We start from the raw sequence: 24,225 nt of genomic DNA, 5'->3' as shown, positions 1-24,225 counted from the left end.
CCCCTCCACCTTCAGAGTTACCCTAGGCTCGGGGAGGGGCTCCGAGCCCCGTCTTCCCTAATCCTCATCTTCTAGCAGAGACAACACCTTCTTCGGAGGTCCCCGCGGTGGTTTCTTAGGGCATTCTTTCACCCAATGCCCCTTCTCCTTGCAGTACGCACACTGATCTTTATCCAAAGGAGGTCAGTTGCCCAGGGACCCTGCCTTACTAGTTCTACCACTAGAGGGCGGGCGTCCCTTACTTTCTACTACTGCGGCCAAGATCTTTGTTAAATTTCTCTCATACTTCCTATCCCTCTTTTCTTCTTTACTTTCCCTTTCCTTTTCCTTCCTTAACTCCTTCTCTTCCTCAGTCTCTCTCTTATGATAAACTTTCTCTGCTTCTTTCACCAAATCCCTCAGCGACAAATCCTGTAAGCCTTCTAGTCTCTGAAGCTTCTTTCTAATATCAGGCGCTGATTGCCCAATAAAGGCAAGAGCCACTGAGGCACTGTGCCCCTCTGAAGTGGGGTCAAAGGGAGTATACCGCCTGAAGGCTTCCATCAGTCGTTCTAAGAACACTGCGGGTGCCTCAGCGGCTCCCTAACTTCTCTTACCTTGGCCAAATTGGTGGGGCGCCTTGCAGCCCCGCGAAGACCTGCCACCAGAGCCTGGCGATAGATGGTTAGTCGCTCCCTACCTTCTGGAGAATTAAAGTCCCAGTTGGGTCTGGTCAGTGGGAACCCCCTTTCTATATCATGAGGGAGTTGCGACGGTCGTCCGTCAGCTCCAGGCACGTTCTTTCGCGCTTCCAGGAGGATCCTTTCTCTTTCTTCCGTGGTGAAGAGCACCTGTAAAAGCTGCTGACAGTCATCTTAAGTGGGCTGGTGAGAAAACATTAGGGACTCTATCAGTCCAGTTAGTTTCTGCGGTTCTTCTGAAAAAGGAGGGTGGTTAGCTTTCCAGTTGTATAAATCAGCAGAGGAGAATGGCCAATATTGCAGAGGTTGGAAAGGCGGGTCCCTTTCCTCTCCGAGGATGGGGGCCCGGTAAGATCGGAGGGGAAAAATACCCGGCGGGTCCGCTGCGGCCCCTCGGCGGCGTCGAGTTCCCTGGGCTGGTCCCGGAGGCGGTCCCATTGCCCCGGTGCCTGAAGTTAGAGGCAGTGGGGGCGCTGGGGCTGAGGGCACCTGGGCTGGAGGTGCCGGGGCTGAGGGCGCCGGGGCTGGAGGCGCCGGGGCTGGAGGTGGGGAGGGGGATCATCAACCATGAGTAAATCTTGAGTGTCAGGGTGAATTTTGGTAGTTTCTTTTCCCTTGCTCTGAGGTTGAGCCTGGGCCACTAAGACTCGAGAGCTCATTTTCTTTTGCACCCAGGGCTTTACCCAGGGTGGTGGATTTTCCACTAACTCCTGCCAGACCACAATATAGGGTTGCTACTTCTACTGACAAATTGTGTGCCCTCGCTCTCACTTCTGTCCAGTGATCTAACGTCAGACTGAGTGGAGTCGTTACCGTCTGTCCCATGGTCAGTACAACAATTATTAGACACATACAGAACACAAAAAACAGAGACACACAGAGATTAGACACACAGCGGCCGCACTTAGTGTCCTTCAGATTTCTGACCAAAAACCAAAAAGAATCAGTGGGCTGATACTCTCGGCGCCCAAAAACCAACCCTATCTCATCCAGTTCACTTTTGCGGAAAAACAGGTGGGAGGCCACCAGGCGTCCCTGGCCCTCCAAACTCCCCGGGGCATCCCCCAGGGTTGCAGCCTGCGGTGCTCCAAGTACGTCTACCGACCGCAGTCGCGACCCCTTACAGGACCGGGACGGCTGCCAGACAACGGGTACCCTTTCAGAATTCTGACCGGTCTCACTGAAAAACAGAAAACAGAACACAGACAACCCAAGGCGCCACTAATCTTACCTCTTCCTCCAAGAGCGACTTCGGGAGTGAAGCGGGGTGAGCGCAGATCCCGGACGAGCCCCCAAATGTTGGATTTTTCCCAGAGGAGAGCGCCGCCCCAAATCACTCACAGAAGGCGTCTCTTGATGCAATAAGCAAGAGGAATTTATTTAGAGACCAGCTAGCTGGGGTCCAAGTGTCAGCCCGACGCAGCGGGTCTCAACAAGGAACCCGAACACTCAAAACCAAGGGTTTATATGGCATTTTCAAAACACTTAACTCTTAGTAATTTTCCACAGCTGCACATTATCTTTGCAAGACATACATCCTGGGGTTAAGCGAGAGCAAGATAAGACCACTCTTCAATTGTTAGGGAGGTTCTGCACGATAAGCTTGGTATGTAGGATTAACTGACCAAGGTTAGCTGACCGAAGGCCACAGCTGCCCCCATCCCGGTGTTCATGATTAACTTGTTTTCCAAGGCCTTACTCAGTTCCAGTTTTTTTTTTTTCTCTTTTAAGTCACAACTTCAGAAAACTGCTTCTAGGCCCTTAAGATGGCTACTCTTATGCTAACTTATTCTCATTCTTACACAATAAGTTTGGTTTACATCCTCTCATATAGATACAAAAAATAATTTTTTTTTCCTTGTGAGAACTTTTATGTTTTACTCTATTAATCTCATATATTCCATAATGTATAACTGTAATGTTAATATATAATCTCATATACAGTAATGTTAACTACGGTCATCATGTTGTACATTACATTCCTAGTACTTATTTTTCTTATAACTGGAAGTTTTTACCTTTTGACCACCTTTATTCAGTTTCTCCTGTCCCTCTACCCACTTATTCTGATAATGAAAATCTGCTCTCTTTTTCAGTGAATTTTTTTGTCCTACATATAAGTGAGATCATTCAATATTTGCCTTTCTAGCATATGCCCTTAAGGCCCATCCATTTTGTCATAAATGCAGGATGTCCTCCTTTTTATGGCTAATATTCCATTGTATACATATAACACATCTTCTTTATCCATTCATCTGTCAATGGACACTCAGTTGTTTTCATGTCTTCGCTATTGTAAATAATGCTAACATGAACATGGGGGTGCAGTTATCAATTGAAATAGTGGTTTCATTTCCTTCAGATACAGTCACAGAAGTGGAATTACTGGATTGTATGGTAGTTATATTTTTAATTTTTGAGAAAGCTCCATACTGTTTTCCATAGTGGCTGTACCAGTTTACAATCCTAACAACAGTGCACAAGTGTTCCCTTTCTCCACTTCCTTATCAGCATTTATTATCTCTTGTCTTTTTGATGATAGCCATTCTAACAAATATGAGGTGATATCTCATGGTGATTTTGATTTGCATTTCTCTAATGATTAATGATGTTAATTACCTTTTCATGTACCTGTTGGCCATACATATATAGTCTAGAAAAACGTGTATTTAAGTACTCTGCCCATTTTTAAATTGAATTAAAAAAATTTTTTTTGCTGTTAGTTGTATGAGTTCTTTATTTATTTTGGGTATTTGTCCCTTAACAGTTATATAGTTTGCAAATGTTTTTTCTCATACTATATAGGTTGTCCTTTTTTGGGGGTGGGGGCGGGTGGTGGTGATTGTTTCTTTTGCTTTACAGCAGCTTTTTAGTTTGATGTAGTCCCGCTTGTTTATTTTTGCTTTTGTTGCTAGTGCTTTAAGTGCCATATCCAAAATATCATTGCCAAGACCCATTTAAAGGAGATTTTTTCCTATGTTTTCCTCTAGTTTTATTGTTTCTGGTTTTAAATTTAAGTCTTTAATCCATTTCAAGTTTATTTTTGAGAGTGCTGTATTTTTGTGAGGGGTCTACTTTCATTCTTTTACATGTGAATATCCAATTTTCCTGGCACTGTTTAATGAAGATACTCTCTTTTCTCCATTGAGTATTCTTGGCTCCCTTGTCAAAAATTAGCTGTGTATGCATGGATTTATTTCTGTGCTCTCAATTCTGTCCCATTGGTCTATGTGTCTCTTTTTATGCCCGTACCATACCATTTTTATGACTATAGTTTCATAAATTATAGCTTGAAATCAAGAACTGTGAGGACTCCCAGTTTGTTCTTTTTCAGGATTGCCTTGTCTATTCGGGGTCTGTAATAATTCTATATAAATTGTAAGATTTTTTGTCTGTTTCTGAAAAAAATGCTGTTGAAATCTTGATAGGAATTGCATTGAACCTATAGATGGCTTTAGGTATTATGAACATTTGGACAATATTAGTTCTTTCAGTCCTTTCTGATAAAGAAGGATAAGAAAAGATCCAGTAATGGTTACCTTTCCATTTATTTGTGTCTTCTTCAGATTCCTTTCATCAATGTCTTGTAGTTTTTGTATAGAGATCTTTCATCTCCTAAGTTAAATTTATTCCTAAGTATATTTTATTATTTTTGATGCTGTTGTAAGATAATTTCTTGTTAGTGTATAGAAATGTTGGGATTTTTGCGTGTTAATTTTACAGCATCTGAATTTGTGGATTAGATCTAATGGTTTTTTTGGATGGAGTTTTTAGGATTTTTAGGTATAAATATTCAAATAGAGGCAATTTTACTTCTTCTTTTTCAGGTCTGATACCTTTCATTTTTTTCTTGCCTGATTGCTCTGACTAGTACTTCCAGAATTATGTTGAATAGGAGTGGTGAGAGTGGGTATCCTTGTTTTGTTCCTGAACTTACAGGAAGGGCTTTTGACCATTGAGTATGATGTTAGCTGTAGATTTGTTATATGTGGCCTTTATTATGTTGAGGTATGTTCTTTCTATATCTCATTTGTTTTTTGTCATCAACAGATGTTGAATTTTGTCAAGTGCTTTTTCTGCATCTGTTGAAATCATGTAATTTTTTTCCTTCATTCTGTTAATGTGATGTATCACATCAATGTTCAGTGCATGTTGTGCTGATCTCATAAAATGAGTTTGGGAATAGTCCTTCCTGTTCAGTTTATTGGAAGAGTTTGGGAACTATTGGCATTAATTATTTTTTAAGTGTTTGGTAAATTCACCTGTAAAGTTGTGTGGTCCTGGATATTTCTTCATTGGGATATTTATTATTACTGGTTCAGTCTCTTTACTAGTAATTGGTCTGTTAAGATTTTCTGTATCTTCCTGATTCAGTCTTTTTTAAAACAAAATTTATTGAAACATAGTGACATATATATCAGTTTTAGGTGTACAACATAGTGATTTGATATTTATATACATAACAGAATGCTCACCACAGTAAGTGTAGTTACCATCTGTCACCATACAAAGTTATTACAGTATTATTGAATATTGCTATGCTGTAGTTTTCATCCCTGTGAATTCTTTATTTTATAACTGGAAGTTTGTACCATTTAATACCCTCCATCTATTTTGCCTAAACCTTACCCCTCTCTCCTCTGGCAACCATCAGTTTCCTTTATTTGTGAGTCTGTTTCTGGGTTTTTGTTTGTTTGTTTTGTTTTCTATTCTACATATAAGTGAAATCATATGATCTTTGTCTATCTCTGACTTATTTTACTTAGCATAATACTCTCTAGGTATCCATGTTGTCACAAATGGCAAGGTTTCATTATCTCTGATGGCTGAATAATATTCCATTGTGTATATATACCTAATCTTCTTTATGTGTTCATCTATTGGTGGACACTTAGGTTGTTTCTGTAACTTGGCTATTATAAGTAGTGCTGCTATGAATATAGTGATGCATATATCTTTTCGAATTAGTGCTTTTGTTTTCTTCAGGTAAGTACCCAAAGGTAGAATTACTAAATCATATGGCATTTCATTTTTAATTTTTTGAGGAACTCCATACTGTTTTCCATAGTGGTTGCACCAGTTTACATTTTCACCAACAATGCATGAGAGTTCCCTTTTCTCCACATTCTTGTCAACACTTGTTATTTCTTATTTTTTTGATACTAGCCATTCTGACTGGTATGAACTGGTATTTCATTGTGATTTTGATTTGCATTTCTCTGATTAGAGATGTTAAGGATCTTTTCATGTATGTTGGGCATCTGATTGTCTTTGGAAAATTGTTCAGGTCCTCTGCCCATTTAAAAATTATATATATATATTTGGTGTTGGGTTGTATGAGCTTTTTATATATTATGGATTTTAACCCCTTACCAAATATGTCATTTGCCAATATATTCTCCCATTCAGTAGGGTGCCTTTTTGTTTTGTTGATAGTTTCTTTTACTGTGCAGGTGCTTTTTAGTTTGATGTAGTCCCATGAGATTATTTTTGTGTATGGTGCAGGAAAGTGGTCCAGTTTCATTCTCTCATATGTGGCTGTTCAGTTTTCCCAACACCATTTATTGAAGAGAGACTCTTTTCCTCATTGTATAGTCTTGCCTCCTTTGTCATATGTTAATGACCATGTAAGTGTGGGTTTATTTCTAGACTCTTCTTTTCCCTTGATCTATGAATCTGCTTTTGTGCCACTACCATACTGTTTTGGTTATAGTTTTGTTAGTATAGTTTGAAATCAGAAGTGTGATATCTCTAACTTTGTTTGGTAGATTGCTTTGTTTATCCAGGATCTTTTGTGCAAAGTTCCTTACAAGTTTTAGGATTATTTGTTCTGTAAAAAATGACATTGGTATTTTGATAGGGATTGCACTGAATCTGTAGATTGGTTTGGAAAGTATGGACATCTTAATAGTATTAATTCTTCCAGTACATAAGCATGATGTATCTTTACCTTTCAGTTTGTTTCATCAATGTCTTACAGTTTTCAGAAAACAACTTTTCTTTAGCTTCCTTGATTATTCTTGGATATTTTTTTATTTTTGATGCAATTATAAGTGGGATAGTTTTCTTAATTTTTCTTGCTGCTAGTTTGTTATTAGTGTGGTAGAAATGCAGCATATTTCTGTATATGATTTTGTATCCTGCAACTTTACTGAATCCATTTTTTAGTTCCAGTAGTTTTTTAGTGTAGTCTTTAGTGTATATTCTGTATAGTATTTTGTCATCTGCAAATAATGACAATATTGAGTATGATGCTAGCTGTGGGTTTATCATATATGACCTTTATTGTGTTGAGGTATGTTCCTTCTATACTCACCTTGTTGAGAGTTTTTATCATGAATGGATGTACAGTTTTGTCAGATTTGCATCTATTGAGATGTTCATATGAGCTTTATCCTTTTGTTAGTGTGGTGTATCATGTTGAACCATTCTTGTGTCCCTGGAATAATTCTCACTTAATTGTGGTGAATGATCCTTTTAATGATTTTTTTAGTTTGGTGTGCTAATATTTTGTTGAGGATTTTTGCGTCCATGATCCCTGAGGATATTGTTCTGTAATTTTCTTTTTTTGTAGTGTCTTTGGTTTTGGTATCAGGGTAATGCTGGCTTGCAACTTTTAAGAATCATTTGGAAGCATTCCTTCCTTTTGGAATAGCTTGACAGGGATAGGTGTTAACTCATCTTTAAATATTTGGTAGAATTCACCTGTGAAAGCCGTTTAGTTCTCCTCTTTTATTTGTTGGGATTATCTTGATTACTGACTCAGTTTTGTTATTGGTAATGGCCCTGTTAAGATTTTTTTATTCCTTATTCAGTATTGGAAGATTGTATTTTTCTAGAAATTTATCCATTTTGTTGGCATACAATTTTTTGTAATAATGTCTTACAGTCTTTTGTATTTCTGTGGTATCAGTTGTAATTTTTGTTTCATTTCTGATTTTGTTTGAGTGCTGTTTTTTTCTTGATGAGTGTGGCTAAAGGTTTATTAATTTTATCTTTTTAAAGAAACAGCTCTTAGTTTCATTGATCTTTTCTATTTTTCTTTTTCTTTTTTGGTCTTTCATTCATTTCTACTCTTTCTTCCTTCTGCTAACTCAGGGATTTGTTCTTCCCTTTCTAGTTTCTGTAGGTTTAAGGGTAGACTGCTTATTTGGGCCTTTTCTTGTTTCTTGAGGTAGACATACATTGCTATAAATTTCCCACTTAGAATTGCTTTTGCTGTGTCCCAAAGGATTTGAACTGTTTCTGTTTTCATGTGTCTCCAGGTATGTTTTGATTTCCTCTTTGATTTCTGCATTGACCCTGTGGCTTTCTAGTAGCATGTTGTTTGGCCTCCATGTGTTCATGTTTTCCATTTTTTTTCCTTCTAGCTTCATATCTCTGTAGTTGGCAAAGATGGTTGATAGGAATTCAGTCTTTTACAATTTATTGAGACTTGTTTTGTGGCTTAACAGTGATCTATCTTAGAGAATATTCCATGTGCACTTGAAAAGAATGTGTATTCTGCTGTTTTAGGATATAATGTTCTGTATATATCTGTTAAGTCCATCTTCCTAATACTTTATTCAATGCCACTTGTTTCCTTACTGGTTTTCTGTCTGGATGATCTGTCCATTGCTGTTAAGTGGTGTGTTAAAATCCACTATTATTATTTTATACTGTCTATGTCTTTTTTTATATCTGTCAATATTTGTTTTATATATTTAGGTGCTATGTTGGGGGCATATTTACAATTGTTATATCCTCCAGAGGGATTGATTCCTTTATTGTTTTGTAATGCCATTCTTTATCTCTTGTTATAGTCCTTGTTTTGAAGTCTGTTTTGTCTAAGTATTCCTATACTAGTTTGTTTTTTTCTCTTCTGTTTGCATGGAGTATCTTTTTCTATCCCTTCTCATTTAGTCTGTGTGTATCTTTAGGTCTGAAGTGAGTCTCTTGTAGGCATACAGCTTAATCTTGTTTTTTAATTGATCTAGTCACCTTGTGTCTTTTGATTGAAGCATTTGATCTGTTTACATTTATAGTAATTATTACTAGGGATGTGTTTATTGTTATTTTGTTCATTGTTTTCTGGTTGTTTTTGTAGTTCTTTGTTCCTTCTCTTGCTTTCTTGTGATCTGATGACTTTCTTTAGCGTTAGGCTTTGATTCCTTTCTTTAATTTTTGTGTTTTTATTATGTTTGGTTTGTGGTAACCTGAGGTTTCTATATAGTATCCTACATGTATGTACAGTCTGTATGAGATTGTTGGTTGTTTAAGTTCAAATACATTCAAAAAGCACTCCTCTTTTTATTATTTTCCCTTCCATGTTTTATGTATATGATGTCTTATTTTATAACTTTTAATTTTGTGTGTCCCTTGACACATTTTTTGTGTACATGTGGAATATCCTGATTCCACATGTGACTCATTTTTGTGTACATAATTGACTTTACTACCTCTGTTTTTTGAATTTCATACTAGCATTATAAGTGATTGATTCACCTTAACTGTGTATTTGGTTTTCCAGCAGAATTTTTTTCCTTTCATAATTTTCTTCTAGTTATGGCGTTTTCTGCTTAAAGAAGTCCCTTTAACATTTCTTGTAAGGCCAGTTTAGTGATGATGAAATTTCTTCTTGTTCAGTTTTGGTTGGTCTTATGCTTCTAAGAATTTTTTCATTTCTGCCAGGCTATCCAGTTTGTTGATGTATAGTTGTTCATAGAAGCCTGTTGTGATCCTTTGTATTTTTGTGATATCAGTTGTAATGTCTCCTATTTCATTTGTAATTTTGTTGCTTTGGATCTTTTTTCTTTTCGTTAGTCTGGCTAAATGTCAATTTTGTCTTTTCAAAGAACCAATTCTTAAGTTTTATTAACACTTTCCTGTTGTTTTTAAGAGATTACTCTGGTTGTTCTGTGGAGAATGGTCTAAAGTGGAATCAGAATGGAGGCTGAGAGACTGTTAGGAAGCTCAGGCTAGAGATGAGGATGGCCATGATGGTGGCAGGGGAGATGGAGGATTAAACAGATTTAGAAGTTATAGCAGGTAGTATTTTCTGTGTCAGTATCCTTTTTTGTAAACTGGAGATAATCACAGTACTTATGAGGTCGGTGGGATTAAATGTGCTAATAATGTAAAGTACTTAGCTGAGTAAGCATTAGCACATAGTGAATATCTTGCAAATGTTAGCTCATATTGTTACTTTTATTGTTGGTATTGCTGTTGGCTAGATGTGTAGGGTAAAGGAGAAGTCAGGAATGACTATAAGGTTTCTAGCCCACATGACCTTTTGGATGCTGCTAAGATAGGGAACAATAGATAAAGCAGGTTTGAGACAGGAAAAAGTTCATGAGTCTTGCTTTGGCCATATTGCTGTGCATGTGACATGACCGTTGGGTAGCTGGATTGATTATCTTGGCTAGAGATTCAGATTTTTGAGTCTGCAGCATATAAAAGTAATTATAGTTACAGGAGGCTAGGGATCATCCAGCAAGAATGTGAGGAGGGAGAGGAGGACGCAGTTCAGAATTCTTAAGATGCACCAGCAGTTATGGGACTGGCAGAGGAAGAGGTGACTGGGAAGGAATGACCACCCTCCCCTTTTCCTAATGGAGATGCAAACAGAAGTTAGGCAAAGGGACAGGCAAACGACACAAGGCAGAGCTGAGATCTGGGTCTCCTCTCCTGTCCAAGGCTCTTCCGTGACACCATATGACCTTTTCAGTATCATGTCCAGTGATCCAGGTCTGTTTTTCCTGAAGCTGCAAACCCTCAGACTAGCGTTTCCTTCCCTTTTCTTTTCCCCTGTTTAGGCCCCTGGGAGGCCTTCTTTGACCCTGCCATGACCTTCTCTGCTCCCAAGCTAAGTTTAATTCCCTCCTCTGTAGTCATACAACCCCCTCATAGCACTACAATGAGGAGTACCCTGGTACATTGGAATTGATCTAGGCTCTAGAAACAGACAAATCTTGGTTTAAATCCTGACTCTTACTTAGCTAGTTGTCTTCAGGCAGATTCCACTATCCTTGTTTATAAAATTGGGATATCAATTGTAAGCGTACCTGAAAATGTCATGCCTGGGATGTAGGAGATAACTCTGTAGATGGTAGCAACCATTATTATTATTATTATTATTACATTACTTTTTTCCTGTTTGTCCTCTACATTTTGAGTGTCTTTTTGGCAGAAACTGTATTCTCATCATAGTGAATGTTCAGTAAATTTTAAATAAATGAATCTCATAGTATTAACATTATACATACTGAAGTAGACATTGTGTTAATCATTTTTATTATCTTTTCTATTTAGAGGTCTTACTGGCCTTGTCATTTTTGCTATCTTATTTTCTAAAATTCATTTTAGCAGAATCAGGTAGCTCAGAGATCAAGAAACCTACATTTATGGATGAAGAAGTCCAGAGCATACTCATCAAGATGACAGGCTTGAATTTGCAGAAAGTTTTTAAGCCAGCTCTGCAAGAACTGAAGCCACCAACCTATAAGCTGATGACCCAGGCACAGTTGGAAGAGGTATGTGCACACAGGAGTACAGGGAGAATGCCTGTGTTTAAAAGGTTAAACAGGATTCCCAGAGGCTCCTCCAGATGCTGATAGCTGCTCTTCCACAGGCACTAATGAGGGGGAGTTCCAGGTGTAGAACTGAGAAATGTGAGCAGACAGGCAAAGAGCAGGGAGCAAGCAGAGCCTCTTCTGCTCTAATACCAGCCTGAGCATGTTTGCTTTGTCTTCCTTGCCCCAGCTTCCTTCCTGGAGAGTCATCTGTTGTGAGCTGCTTTGAGGCTGAAGCTTTAGTGAGGTTATGAGAGCTTGCTGAACAGCGTCCTGCTGCAGGCACCAGTGTCCTGGGTCATGGGCATTGAGTGCTGTATGCAAAATACTTTGGTATATCAATATATTAAGCATTATTGCTCTTCTTTCTAATTTAAAAGTAACTTACAGTTACAGCAAAAAATGTAAATATCCCATAATGTATCACATGAAGAGTGAAAGCCCCCATTTCTCCTCTCTGAGGTAATCACTGTATGTGTGTATGTATATATGGCATGGAGTGCTGTGGTCAGTGGTTAAGAGCATGCGTTCTGCAGTGGAGTTGCCTGGGTTAAATCCCAGGTTGCAACTTTCTACCAATTTATTTAACAATTGTTTGCCTGTTTTATCTCCCATAAAGTGAGAACAGCCTCACCTAGCTCATTAGATAGCTGTAGGCACTAAATGAGCCCAACATATTCAGAATATTTGAACACTATATGTAAGCACACAGTAAATGAAATCCTTTGTTCTATTTCAAGCACCTTTTCTGTCCTGGTTCTGTCTCAGCATTCCTTTGCTGCTGTGAGAATAACTGAGCTTGTAGCTGGTGCTCTCAGCCATACCACTGAGGCAAAGGCTAGGGCCCAGGGGCCAAGTTTGACTTTTTAGTCACTGATTTGTGGCTACAGCTTCTTCTGTTTGCGGTCCTTGGCATTTTTTATTAGTATTGCTTTTGTGAGAGAGTCCTTTTGGTCTGTAACCTTGTGGCTTTCCTTAAGAAATATTTTATTTCATTAGGCTACAAGACAGGCAATTGAGGCAGCTAAAGTGCGACTAAAAATGCCACCGGTATTGGAAGAGCGAGCACCGATAAATGATGTATTAGCTGAAGATAAGATATTGGAAGGAACAGAAACAGCCAAATACGTGTTTACTGATATATCATATAGTATACCACACCGGGTGAGTATATGTCCAATTGCAAAATGATCTTTATTTGAAATACTGTGTGGAGTTGGGTCTGAGGGAGGAGGGTCAACATCATGTGACTAGCTGTCTCTGAATCTTCCAAGGCAGAATTCCTGTGACTCGGTGAAATTCTTCTGGAAGATACAGCATAAGGAAGAAGAGAAATGCAGACCAGTCCCACATCATCGTGTTATCATTTCCCTGTATATTATGGACGCTGTGTATTACACATTGCAAAGAAAGAGACAGGTGTGCTAAGACAGAATAAGGGTTTTTCAGACAGAAACCCAGTCCAAACCACAGACAGACAAAAATCCTAAAGGCAAAGGGATAAGGGATTCTTTCTGCCCATTTCACTTCCTTAGCTAAAGCTTTTTGAAAAGACTGAGGATTTCTTTCCTATAAGTTCTTTTTTTTAATGTGCCAATTATATATTTTTATTAAGGTATCACTGATATACAATTTTATGAAGGTTTCACATGAGCAAAATTGTGGTTACCACAGTCACCCATATTATCGAGTCCCCCACACATACCTGACCATAGTCACTGCCCATCAGCGAAGCAAGATGCCAGTCACTACTTGTTGTCTTTGTGCTACACTGTCTTCCCTGTGACCCCCCCACTACACACACTATGTGTGTCAATCATGATGCCCCTTAATCCCCTTCTCCCTGCCTCCCCACTCACTCTCCCCAACCCCTTCCCTTTGGTAACCTCTAGTCCCTTCTTGGAGTCTGAGAGTCTCTGGATATTTTGTTCCTTCAGTTTTGCTTTGTTGTTAAGACTCCAAATGAGTGAAATCATTTGGTACTTGTTTTTTCGCCTGGCTTATTTCACTGAGCAAAATACCCTCTAGTTCCATTCATGTTGTTGCAAATAGGATTTGTTTTCTTCTTATGGCTAAATAATATTCCATTGTTTATATCTTTATCCATTCATCTACTGATGGACACTTAGGTTGCTTCCATTTCTTGGCTATTGTAAATAGTGCTGCAGTAAACATAGGGGTGCATTATGTCTTTTTGAATCTGGGATCTTGTTTTCTTTGGGTAAATTCCTAGGAGTGGAATTCCCACGTCAAATGGTATTTCTATTTTTAGTTTTTTGAGGAACCTCCATATTGCTTTCCACAGTGGTTGAACTAGTTTACATTCCCACCAGCAGTGTAGGAGGGTTCCCCTTTCTCCACATCCTTGCCAGCATTTGTTGTTCCTTGTCTTTTGGATGTTGGCCATCCTAACTGGTGTGAGGTGGTATCTCATTGTGATTTTAATTTGCATTTTACTGATAGCGATGTGGAGCATCTTTTCATGTTCCTGTTGGCCGTCTGAATTTCTTCTTTGGAGAAGTGTCTGTTCATATCTTCTGCCCATTTTTTAATCAGGATATTTGCCTTTTGGATGTTGAGGCATGTGAGTTCTTTATATATTTAAGATGTTGTTTATGAATATATTCTCCCTTACTGTAGGATGCCTTTTCATTCTACTGATGGCGTTGTACTGATGTTGTCCTTTGCTGTAGAGATTTTTGTTTGATGTAGTCCCATTTTTTCATTTTTACTTTTGTTTTCCTTACCCAGAAAAAATCTGCTCATGTTTATATTCAAAGATTTTTGCCTATGTTTTCTTCTAAGAGTTTTATGGTTTCATGACGTACATTCAGGTCTTTGATCCATTTCCTCTTTACTTTCGTGTATGGAGTTAGACAATAATCCAGTTTCATTCTCTTATATGTCACTGTCCAGATTTGCCAACACAGTTGTTAAAGAGGCTGTTGTTTGTCCACTGTATATCCATGACTCCTTTATCATATATTAATTGACCATATGTGCTTGGGTTTATATCTGGGCTCCCTATTCTGTTTCATTGATCTGTGGGTGTGTTCTTGTGCCAGTACCAAATCATCTTGATTACTGTGGCTTTGTAGTAGAGCTTGAAGTCAGGGAGTGTAATACCCCCAGCTTTATTCTTCCTTCTCAGGATTGCTTTGGCTATTCGGGGTCTTTTGTGGTTCCATATGAAATTTAGAGCTATTCTACTTTGATGAAGAATGCCGTTTGTATTTTGATAGGGGTTGCATTGAATCTGTAGATTGCTTTAGGCAGGAAGGCCATTTTGACAATATTAATTCTTCCTATCCAGGAGCATAGAATGTATTTCCATTTATTGGTGTCTTCTTTGATTTCTCTAAAGTGTGTCTTGTAGTTTTCAGGGTATAGGTCCTTCTTCTCCTTGGTTAGGTTTATTCCTAGGTATTTTATTCTTTTTGATAAAATTATAAATGGAATTGTTTTCATGATATCTCTTTCTGCTAATTCATTATTAGTATGTAGAAATGCAGCAGATTTCTATTTCTGTGTATTAATTTGGTATCCTGCAACTTTGCTGAATTTAGTTATTAGTTCAAGTAGTTTTGGAGTCGATTCTTTAGGGTTTTTTATGTACAATATCATGCCATCTGCAAACAGTGGCAGTTTAACTTCTTCCTTACCAATCTAGAGGCTTTCTATTTTTTTGTGTTGTTTGATTGCCATGGTGAGGACCTCCAGTACTATGTTGAATAAAAGTGGTGAGAGTGGGCATCCTTGTCTTGTTCCTGATATTAAAGGAAAAGCTTTCAGCTTCTTGGTGTTACGTATGATGTTGGCTGTGGGTTTGTTGTATATGGTCTTTATTATGTTGAGGTACTTCCCCTTTAAACTTATTTTGTTGAGTTTTTATCATGAATGGATGTTGAATTTTGTCAAATGCTTTTTCAGCATCTATGGAGATGATTATCTGATTTTTGTCCTTTTTGTTGATGTGGTGGATGATGTTGGTGGATTTTTGAATATTGTACCATCCCTGCATCCCTGGAATAAATCCTACTTGATCATGATGGATGATCTTTTTGATGTATTTTTGAATTTGGTTTGCTAATATTTTGTTGAGTATTTTAGCATTTATGTTCATCTGGAATACTGGTCTATAATTTTCTTTTTTTGTGGTGTCTTTACAGTTTTGGTATTAGAGTGATGCTGTCCTCATTGAATGAGTTTGGAAGTATTCCCTCCTCTTCTACTTTTTGGAAAACTTTGAGGAGGATGGGTATTAGGTCTTCTCTAAATATATGATAAAATTCAGCGGTGAAGCCATCTGGTAAGGACTTTTGTTCTTAGGTAGTTTTTTGATTACCAGTTCAATTTCATTGCTGGTAATCAGTCTGTTCAGATTTTCTGTTTCTTCCAGTCTTAGAAGGTTGTATTTTTCCAGAAAGTTGTCCATTTCTTCTAGGTTATCCAATTTGTTAGCATATAATTTTTCATAGTATTCTCTAATAATTCTTTGTATTTCTGTGGTGTCCATAGTGATTTTTCCTTTCTCATTTCTGATTCTGTTTGTGTGTGTACACTCTCTCTTTTTCTTGGTCAGTCTGGCTAGGGGTTTGCCTATTTTATTTTCTTGAAGAACCAGCTCCTGGTTTCATAAATTCTTTTATTTTATTCTTCTCTATTTTATTTATTTCTGCTCTGATCTTTATGTCCCTTTTTCTACTGACTTTGGGCCTCACTTGTTCTTCTTTTTCTAGTGTCATTAATTGTGAGTTTAGACCATTCATGTGGGATTGTTCTTTCCTCAAGTAAGCCTGTATTGCAATATACTTCCCTCTTAACATGGCTTTTGCCATGTTTTAATTTTTATATGGCTTGGTGTTTTGTTCCTTGAGTCCCTTGTGTTGGGAGATCTGTGCACCTCCATGGCCTGAAAAACGAATCCTTCCCCACATTGGGGAAGTTTTCAGCACTTACCTCCTCAAAGACACTTTCTATTCCTTTTTCTCTCTTGTTCTTTTGGTTCCCCTATAATGCAAATATTGTAACATATGGATTGGTCACACAGTTCTAATATTCTTTCATTCCTAGAGATCCATTTTTCTCTCTGTGCCTCAGCTTCTTTGTATTCCTGTTCTCTAATTTCTATTCCATTTACCATCTCCTCTACCTCATCTAATCTGCTTTTAAATCCCTCCATAGTATGTTTCATTTTGGACGCTGTGTTTTTCAAAGTTTCTATCTCTTGACGTCCTCCCTGAGGTCTTGAACATTTTTCTGTAGCTCTGTTGGCATGTTTATGATTTTTATTTTGAAGTCTTTATCAGGAGATTGGTGATTTCAGTTTCACTTAGCCCTCTTTTTGGTGTTTGTGGGATTTGGTTTGTACCAGATTCTTTTGCCATTTCATATTTGTAATGATTCCTATGGAATAACTTTGTGTAGCACCCTCTAATGCTCCAGAAGCTCTACTCTCAGGAGCTGCCCAGCGCCTGGAGCATTGGTGGGGTGTCATAGGCGAGCAGGTGCCAGTGCTCGCTGGGAGGAAAGAGCCCTTTCCTGCTTCCTGGCTGCAGTGCCTGCGTCCACTGCCAGGGCCAGTGGGCCAAGCACACAGGGAGGAGGCTCTGGGTTATGCCCCTGTGCCTGGGCTGCCCTCTGGCTGGCCTGGAGTAATGGCAGGGGTAGGATGTTTTCAAACTGATGCCAGCTGGGAAGGAAGGGGTGGCAGGCATCGTATTGCAGTGGGGTGCCTCAGCCTGCATCACCAGCCAGAAGAATGGAGCATCTGAAGCTCCTGAAAGTTCCCAACCTGTTGGGTTGAGTGTGCCAGTATGATTTTGTCCTCCTGCCCTTTCTCCTGAGGAGCAAGCTCTGTATAATCCTTGTACCTTTAGCTGCCCTCTCACTGTTGGAAGTCTTTCAAAGTGCCTGCCTTTCTTTTATCCTGGAGTGGTTGGTTGTGGGTACCCGTTCTCCACAAGTGGCTGAAATCTCAGTCTCTCTGAGTATTCTGCCTGTCTTAGCTTTCCAACCCCACTAAGCTCCAGAGCACCATGTAATGTATGTTCATGCTCCCAGAGCAGATCTCCAGGGCTGGGTGTTCAGCAGTCCTAGGCTTCTAACCCCTTCCCGCTCCATTTCTCTTTCTCCCACCAGTGAGCTGGCATCAGGGAAGAGCTTGGGTCCCGCCGGATCACGACTTTGCTACTTTACCCTTTTTCATGGGGTCTTCACTTTTCCCCAGATATAAGCAGTCTGTCACAGTCTTCTTTCTGGTCATTCTTTCAGGATTAGGTGTATTTGCTGATTTTCTTGTTATATGTGGTTTTGGGTGGAGGTTTCTGTCTCACTTCTTACTCCACCATCTTTAATCTGATTTGCTATAAATTCTTGATGATGACAAAAACCCAGACTTCTCAAAGGACTTTCACTTTCCAGAATTTGTAGTTAAGAATGGGAGATGTCCCCCGATAATTTTCTGGCAGCACCACTGCTTTTGTTGTAGTTTTTATTCTCTTAACTCTTCTTCCCTTGATTGCCAGTTCCAGAGGAACACTCTGGCACTTATAAAACATAGCAGTTTTGTTTTTGTCTTTTCAAGTAAGAGTAGAAAGATAGTAATTTACAGTTCAGCTCACAAGATGCAGAATAATACTACATACTGCTAGGGTTGGGAGAAGGTCCACACCCTATTAATCTTTTTATCATACATGATTCTGGTTGGAAGACCTGATTTGAGCATGTCCATGTCTGTACATCACCTATATACCTGACATAAGGAAAACGGATCAGAGAGTTTCAATTATAATTTTGCTTTGGGGTGCTTTACTCTATGTTTGCAGTGCTGTGAAGGCTGGTTGTGGGAACTTCTATAACCCGAGAGGGAGAAAGGAACTTGGAATTCAAATTCCCAAAATCCACTGGAGGAACACTTGTGTTATTTTGGCATATGAAGTATTTTTGTCTATTTGCAGTGCTTGATAATTTGTATTATCCTCAAAATACATTCAGAGACTCTTGTGTACTTCTGAAAAGTTGATAGTACCATCTGGTTAATTTAAACATTAATCAGATGTGTATAAGTTATCTGTTATGTGCCAAGCTCTATGTAAGTCACTGGGTATTGCAAAGAATTATAACCCACAGCTCTTCCCTTTTCCAGTTCTGTAACAATATCTAAGATGTCGAGAATCTTGCACATGGTAAATTGCCAGTTGGGTGGTACAAGCAGTGGGTGGAATTCGGAGGAGGAAGCTTTCTCACGGTCTGGGATTTGGCAGTTGGAAGAGTAAGATTGAGAGGCAGGCGGACGAGTCTACGGGACACATTGATGTCTCATGCCAGTATGAGGAATCAGAGGTGCAGAGTTAAGACTAATTCTTGGGTTTGTTCCTTTAATCCTGATAAAAGTAGATCATAAAGTAGTAATGTCTGTTTAGGTGAAACCTTCAGATGGGGGAAAGGAAACAGTTTGAAAGGTCTTAAAGCATCTTTCCTCTGAAATGGACTTTGATGAATCTCAGATCAGCTTTTTTTAGCTAAGCCATTTTATGTATTGAACCCAGTTTAGGACCATAATTGGCACTTAGTAAATACTTCCATTTTAGATTTCTGTCAGCGGCCCGGCAGTGATTAGTGAAGGAAGTATCAGATCAAATCTTGGCAAGTCTTGAGGTTTAAAATTATCATTCAAATCATAGACAATTGCAGTTTATGTTTCCCAGTTGGATTTTATATTGTTGATTACAAATCATTACATCCTATGATGGTGTTTAGTGGAACATTGGAACTAAAAATAAGTCCTCACAAACTCATCCTTGTTTTGTTTTCTATTACAGGAGCGTTTTATTGTTGTCAGAGAACCAAGTGGGACGCTACGCAAAGCATCCTGGGAAGAACGGGACCGAGTGATACAAATTTATTTCCCAAAAGAAGGTCGTAGAGTTTTGACACCAGTAATTTTCAAGGAAGAAAATCTTAAGGTAGAGTGACTTTGGTTTCATAGTCAGTGGTGATGGTTTCTTTGTTGAACCAGTTGGTTTTTGTGTTATAGTGCATTTGGCCTTGATAAACAGAGATAAACATTTCTAGTAACAACTAAACTAGGGTTATCTATAATTGATTTAGCTGGGATTTAAATCCCTGTGTGACAGTTACAAAGCCTGTGTTATTTCTGCATACCTCATCATGGGCACGCAGATGTGCCGTCTTATCAGGACAGGGTTCGAAATTTTGTGTTCTCATCTAATTCCAACTCTTCTGTGTGGTTTTAGATCATGTACAGCCAGGACCGGTATGCTGATGTCCTCAATCTCTGTGTTGCCCAGTTTGAGCCAGATTCTGCTGAATATATCAAAGTGAGTATATTTTATAGTTGCTAAAGTATGGACCTAAGTATGGTTATGAATAAGATTTTTAATTTACCACAATGAGTTAGGTTATATAAGCTTTGATACAGGGGGCAGAGAAGGGAAATATCTGAATATCTGTTGAGTCCCTTAGGACTCATTTTATGAGGACAGACAGTTTATCTGCTTTAGTAACCTGTGATTTAGGAATGGGAGAACTTAAGCTTGGACAGTTAAGTTACTTACTGAAAGATGCACAGTTAGTAAGTGGTAGAGTTAGGACCCAAACTTGATGGCAAAGCCTATTCTCAATTTATCACAAAGGAACAAAGTTATTTATTAAAATTTGCCAAAATGCAATGTGTCTTACAGTTAATTTAATAAGTAATCATATCATCCCTTATATGTGTATGGTATAACTGTGAATAGTGTATGACATGAACTTGGACAGGGTGCACTGTGTCAAAGCTTACAGTCCAGAAATGATTGTGGGGAACGACCTTGGAGGAGTATCAAGATAATCATCACCCTAGGTTTAAAATGTTAGGTGCTAAGAGAAGATTACAAAGTACTCTCAGGAAAGGCTTCATAGGGGTCTTGAAGAGGGTTCTAGAAGGGCAGGGAACATTGGGGTGGGTGGAGTTTGGTGAGAGCAAGTCCTTCAGGTAACACTGTAAACAAGAGGAAGGAAACAACAAAGTATGCTTGAGAAATGGCCAGTCATCTGGTTTGCTTGTATGTGCAGTGTGTATGTAGGGGAGTGGTACAAGAATAAGGTAGATGGGGCCATATCACAGGTGACCTCAGATGCTAGGCTGAGCAATCTGGACTTCAACTAGTAGGCCTTTGAAAGCTTTTTGAACATAGGAATGCCCTCATCAATTCCCTCACTTAGGAAGACCAATCTGGAAGGAGGACTGAAAGAGCACTAGTTGATAAGATGCAATGGGGTAGTTGAAGGGGTAGGAGAAAAAGGGAGCGAAAGATTATTCTTGATTTTTTTTCCTCCTAGTGACCAAGGAACAGTGGTACATTATTTCCAGTGGCCTGTTTATATATAATAGGAGCTTCAGTAGGACTTGGCTGCTTAAAAGTAATTGGTATGGCTATAAATGTTTGGCAAACTTGTTCTTGGCTGTTTTCAATTCTCATAGAAATAGTAGAGTTGGTCTAAATCATACCTACTGGTTATTGATAGTAGAGGTAGTGTCAGTAGACCTGGTTTTAGTGATGACTTCTTGGGCAATACTCATGCTACTATATGTATACCCAGTAATGGTTCACATCCTTTTATTTTAATGTTTCTGAAAAACTATTTTGTGTGGATAGGTTCATCATCAGACCTATGAAGATATAGATAAACATGGAAAGTATGACCTTTTACGTTCAACCAGACACTTTGGTGGAATGGCTTGGTATTTTGTAAATAAGAAAAAGATTGATCGTTTGCTGATTGACCAGATTAAAAGAGATTTGTAAGTATCATCTTACTAATTAAGTAAAAAAAATTCTTATTACCATCGCAGGGAATCTCTATGTAAGCTATCTTTGTTTTCCCAATGTTAGCTGTTTATTGTCCAGTGATAAATAACTTACTTCAGTTTATTTATGGGTTTGTTCTTCCAGTACAACCCAGTCTTCTCAGTCTTTTGTGTGGAGTTAAGTGGCTTTGGATCTGTATTCTGTACCCAGGACATTGACATATCCCTGGCCTCACTGCCAGTGCATCTGGTTATCAGTGAATTTTTCAGATATTCAAAGGGCATTAAATGGGAAATATAAAGAATAGACATAAGCTATGGGAAGTCATTGTTTTCTGATAGGACTATTTCTAGGCTTTTCAGTAAAAGCCATTTAACTTATGAAACTATCCTTGCTTTTAATATCCCTGCTTTTGAAAATTTTTAAGGCATCAAAAAAATTACAATTTTCTCTAAAATCATGTCAAAGAATGTCTATTGTATTTTAGCATGCCAACTTGTGTGCTCCTAGATTTCTAGCTGAAATAATAGTGTACTTTTTTATAACTTGTGATAAAACTGAAGAGAAAATTGTTTTTGAGTATCTTTCTATTGGTTGGGTTAAAATGACAAGGTCAAAATGTCAGGGACAAGAAACTAGCATGGAAGTGGAAGAACAACTTTCCACAAAAAGCCTTTCCTTGACTCAAAAGCCTAAATAACAACAGAGGGTTTAGTGATTATTGCCACCTCAGACTATCTATGAGGAGTTTTCACTCATGACATATCCTCCATGTAGTCTAAACCAATCACAGAAAGATTAAGGCATTTGGAACTAGAAGATTCCACAGGCATTAAGAAATACAGTCCATATTTACAAACAGAGCATCAGTTCTCATAGAAACAGCATTCCTAATGGTAGGTGATTTCCAGGCCTGCCCAGTTCACCAGCACGTGTAACAAAATGCAATTCAGAGCACAGAAACGTACCTTTATCTCATGTAAGCAGGGGCTGGCTGATGGTCATGAGGATGCTCATGACCTTTAAAGGTGCATTAGCAGTGACATGTTCTGTGAATAAATCTCCTTATAAAGTTTCTCAAATGGAATCATTCTGAAATCATTTTATTATAAAACCTTTTTTTTTTTTTTTTTGTAAAAAATCAGAATAACAGAGAAATGTATAACTTTGAAAATTAAAGTTCTTTCTCCAGGTATACTAATATGTGATATTATAGTACTACTGATATTACATGTAAGTTTTACATCTAAAGCAGTTTATTTGCACACTGGGAAGGAGTCCTTTAATCTTCCCTGTTTTGCATAAAGTAAAACTACTCATGTGGGAATTCAGAACTGGACAGCTCGCTGCAAACCCCAGGCTAGACAGTAGGGGGTGCATGTCCTCACTGAGTGAAGCCTAGAGCAGAACTGGGATTCTGCCTACATTTAATTGAGATTCAGGTCTCACTGTAGGTTTTGGGTTGAGAGTCTTTTAAACTCTTTTGAACCTGTAAATTTATTTGCTGTTATCTTCAAATATGGGTTGGGTGTGAAGCTACATTGTTCTGTGAGATGAAGGCGTTATGAGCCCTAAACTAAGTCGAATACACTGAAACCCAGTTAAGCTCTTTTACAGGGCCACCTGCCTAAGCTCTGAAGGGGATAAACATTATTCAGAGAGATATTTTGTTGCCAGGTTTATTAGATGTTTTTGTTATAACAAGCACAATAGAATTGAATGAACACATAAACATTTTTTCCTCCTGGGACACCTTAGTGGCTCTGGTTTCTCAGTTCTCCCAGGAGAGGGCCTTTGGAGTGGATGGGCCTTGGGATCAGCCAGAGCATTTCTCTAAGGTCACCATGGCTTGAGAGATTCTTTACCTATTCCCACTACCACCCCACTGTTTATCCTCCTGCTCAGGTAACAGAGCAGGGAAGGTGGAAGAGTAATAGCTGGGGCCACACTAAAGTAGTGTCCTCACCCCTGCACCCCCAACTAGAAGCCTGCAGGTCACTAAGTGTACCCAGCAGAACCTCCAAAGCACAAGCATTTTAGGGCTTTTTATATAATCCCTCAACTTTGAGGTGGTAAATGGTAGAAAGGTGTTGACTATGTGAGAAGACAGAAGTTTGGTTTGGGAAAAGCTAGGAAAGTTTTAATGCTGATCATTGTTTATAGGTTTTTTAAAAGTTCAGTACAACCTAGAATAATTAAATTCTTTGGCTTCATCATAGTTGTGTGACAATAAAAATTAAACACATTCCTGAAGTAAAACCCAGCTTACTTTCTTTTTAATTTCAGATTTGCTTTGCTGGTATGCTGATTTTTAACTAATGGGTTCCTGGGGATAGACAGGTGGCCTGAGTGTCTCTCCTTGGAGGCCTCTGGTAGAGGCATTTATCCACTAATTCGGTCTCAATAGAAGTTCACTAGTGGATATCACTACTAATGCACCTAAAGGCAAGTGGTGTTGAGCATCGCCCTGCTACCAGCCTCTGCCTTATGTGGGACGAAGGAATATTCCTGCTCTCTGAATTGGATTACATTATTATCTGCTAGTAAAGTGGGATGGCCTGAAATCATCTGTGACTGGGAATTCTGTTTCTATGAGAAATGATGCTCCATTTTTCAAAAAGACTATAGCCACATTTAGAATATATTCACTTGTATAAATTGGGCACTGCCTGTAGTGAGTCCTGCCTTCTTTCAGAGTAGGTATGAACATTACAGTAACCCACTTTCCTGAAAATACACAACTGAAGGCTTTAGAAGAATTTTCTCTGGCCCTAGAAGTTTGAGATGTAGTTTTCAGCTGGCGCATACTTTTGTAGGACTGAAGCAAATGAAAAAATCCCCTGATAACAGTAAACCCTTTCACACTAGAGTTGATGATGCCACCAGCTTGATCCAGCTGTATCACATCCTCTATCCAGAGGGCCAGTCAGCTCAAGAGGCCAAGGAGCAGGCTGCTGAGGGAGTACATTTAATTAAGGTAAGGGATTTTTCACATTGGCTGTTGGGATAATTGAGTTGGGAAGAATTCTGAAGTGGGTCACATTCAGTGGTAACTACACAGATTCATGAATATGGAACATTTGTGGTCTTGAAAGTGATTAGAGTCCCCAGATACATTTCTTCAGCCTAGACAACAGAAACAGATGGGATGGGAATGGGGGAGGTGCAGCGTCAGAATGT

At 38.7% G+C, this 24,225-nt stretch overlaps 1 protein-coding gene across 4 annotated transcripts in view; it reads left to right on the top strand.

Annotated features, from left to right (window-relative positions):
* MRPS22 (mitochondrial ribosomal protein S22) overlaps window positions 1–24,225 on the top strand; it is a 31,305-nt gene that overhangs the window by 6,188 nt on the left and 892 nt on the right. Inside the window, exons 2-7 of one of the 4 annotated variants that reach the window (XM_036877248.2) lie at window positions 11,028–11,191; window positions 12,230–12,394; window positions 19,054–19,197; window positions 19,489–19,572; window positions 20,893–21,038; window positions 23,914–24,022. In XM_036877248.2, coding sequence (XP_036733143.2) covers window positions 11,028–11,191; window positions 12,230–12,394; window positions 19,054–19,197; window positions 19,489–19,572; window positions 20,893–21,038; window positions 23,914–24,022 — 812 coding nt within the window. Of the gene's footprint in view, window positions 1–11,024; window positions 11,192–12,229; window positions 12,395–19,053; window positions 19,198–19,488; window positions 19,573–20,892; window positions 21,039–23,913; window positions 24,023–24,225 lie in introns of all 4 variants that reach the window. The other 3 variants (XM_036877247.2, XM_036877250.2, XM_036877249.2) reach the window with 3 other exon arrangements.

The sequence above is a fragment of the Manis pentadactyla genome, chromosome 1 (assembly GCF_030020395.1).
Source record: "Manis pentadactyla isolate mManPen7 chromosome 1, mManPen7.hap1, whole genome shotgun sequence".
In the NCBI taxonomy this organism is placed as follows: Eukaryota; Metazoa; Chordata; class Mammalia; order Pholidota; family Manidae; genus Manis; species Manis pentadactyla.
The sequence above is the reverse complement of the archived record's forward strand: the minus strand, read 5'-3'. Positions and strand labels throughout refer to the sequence as shown.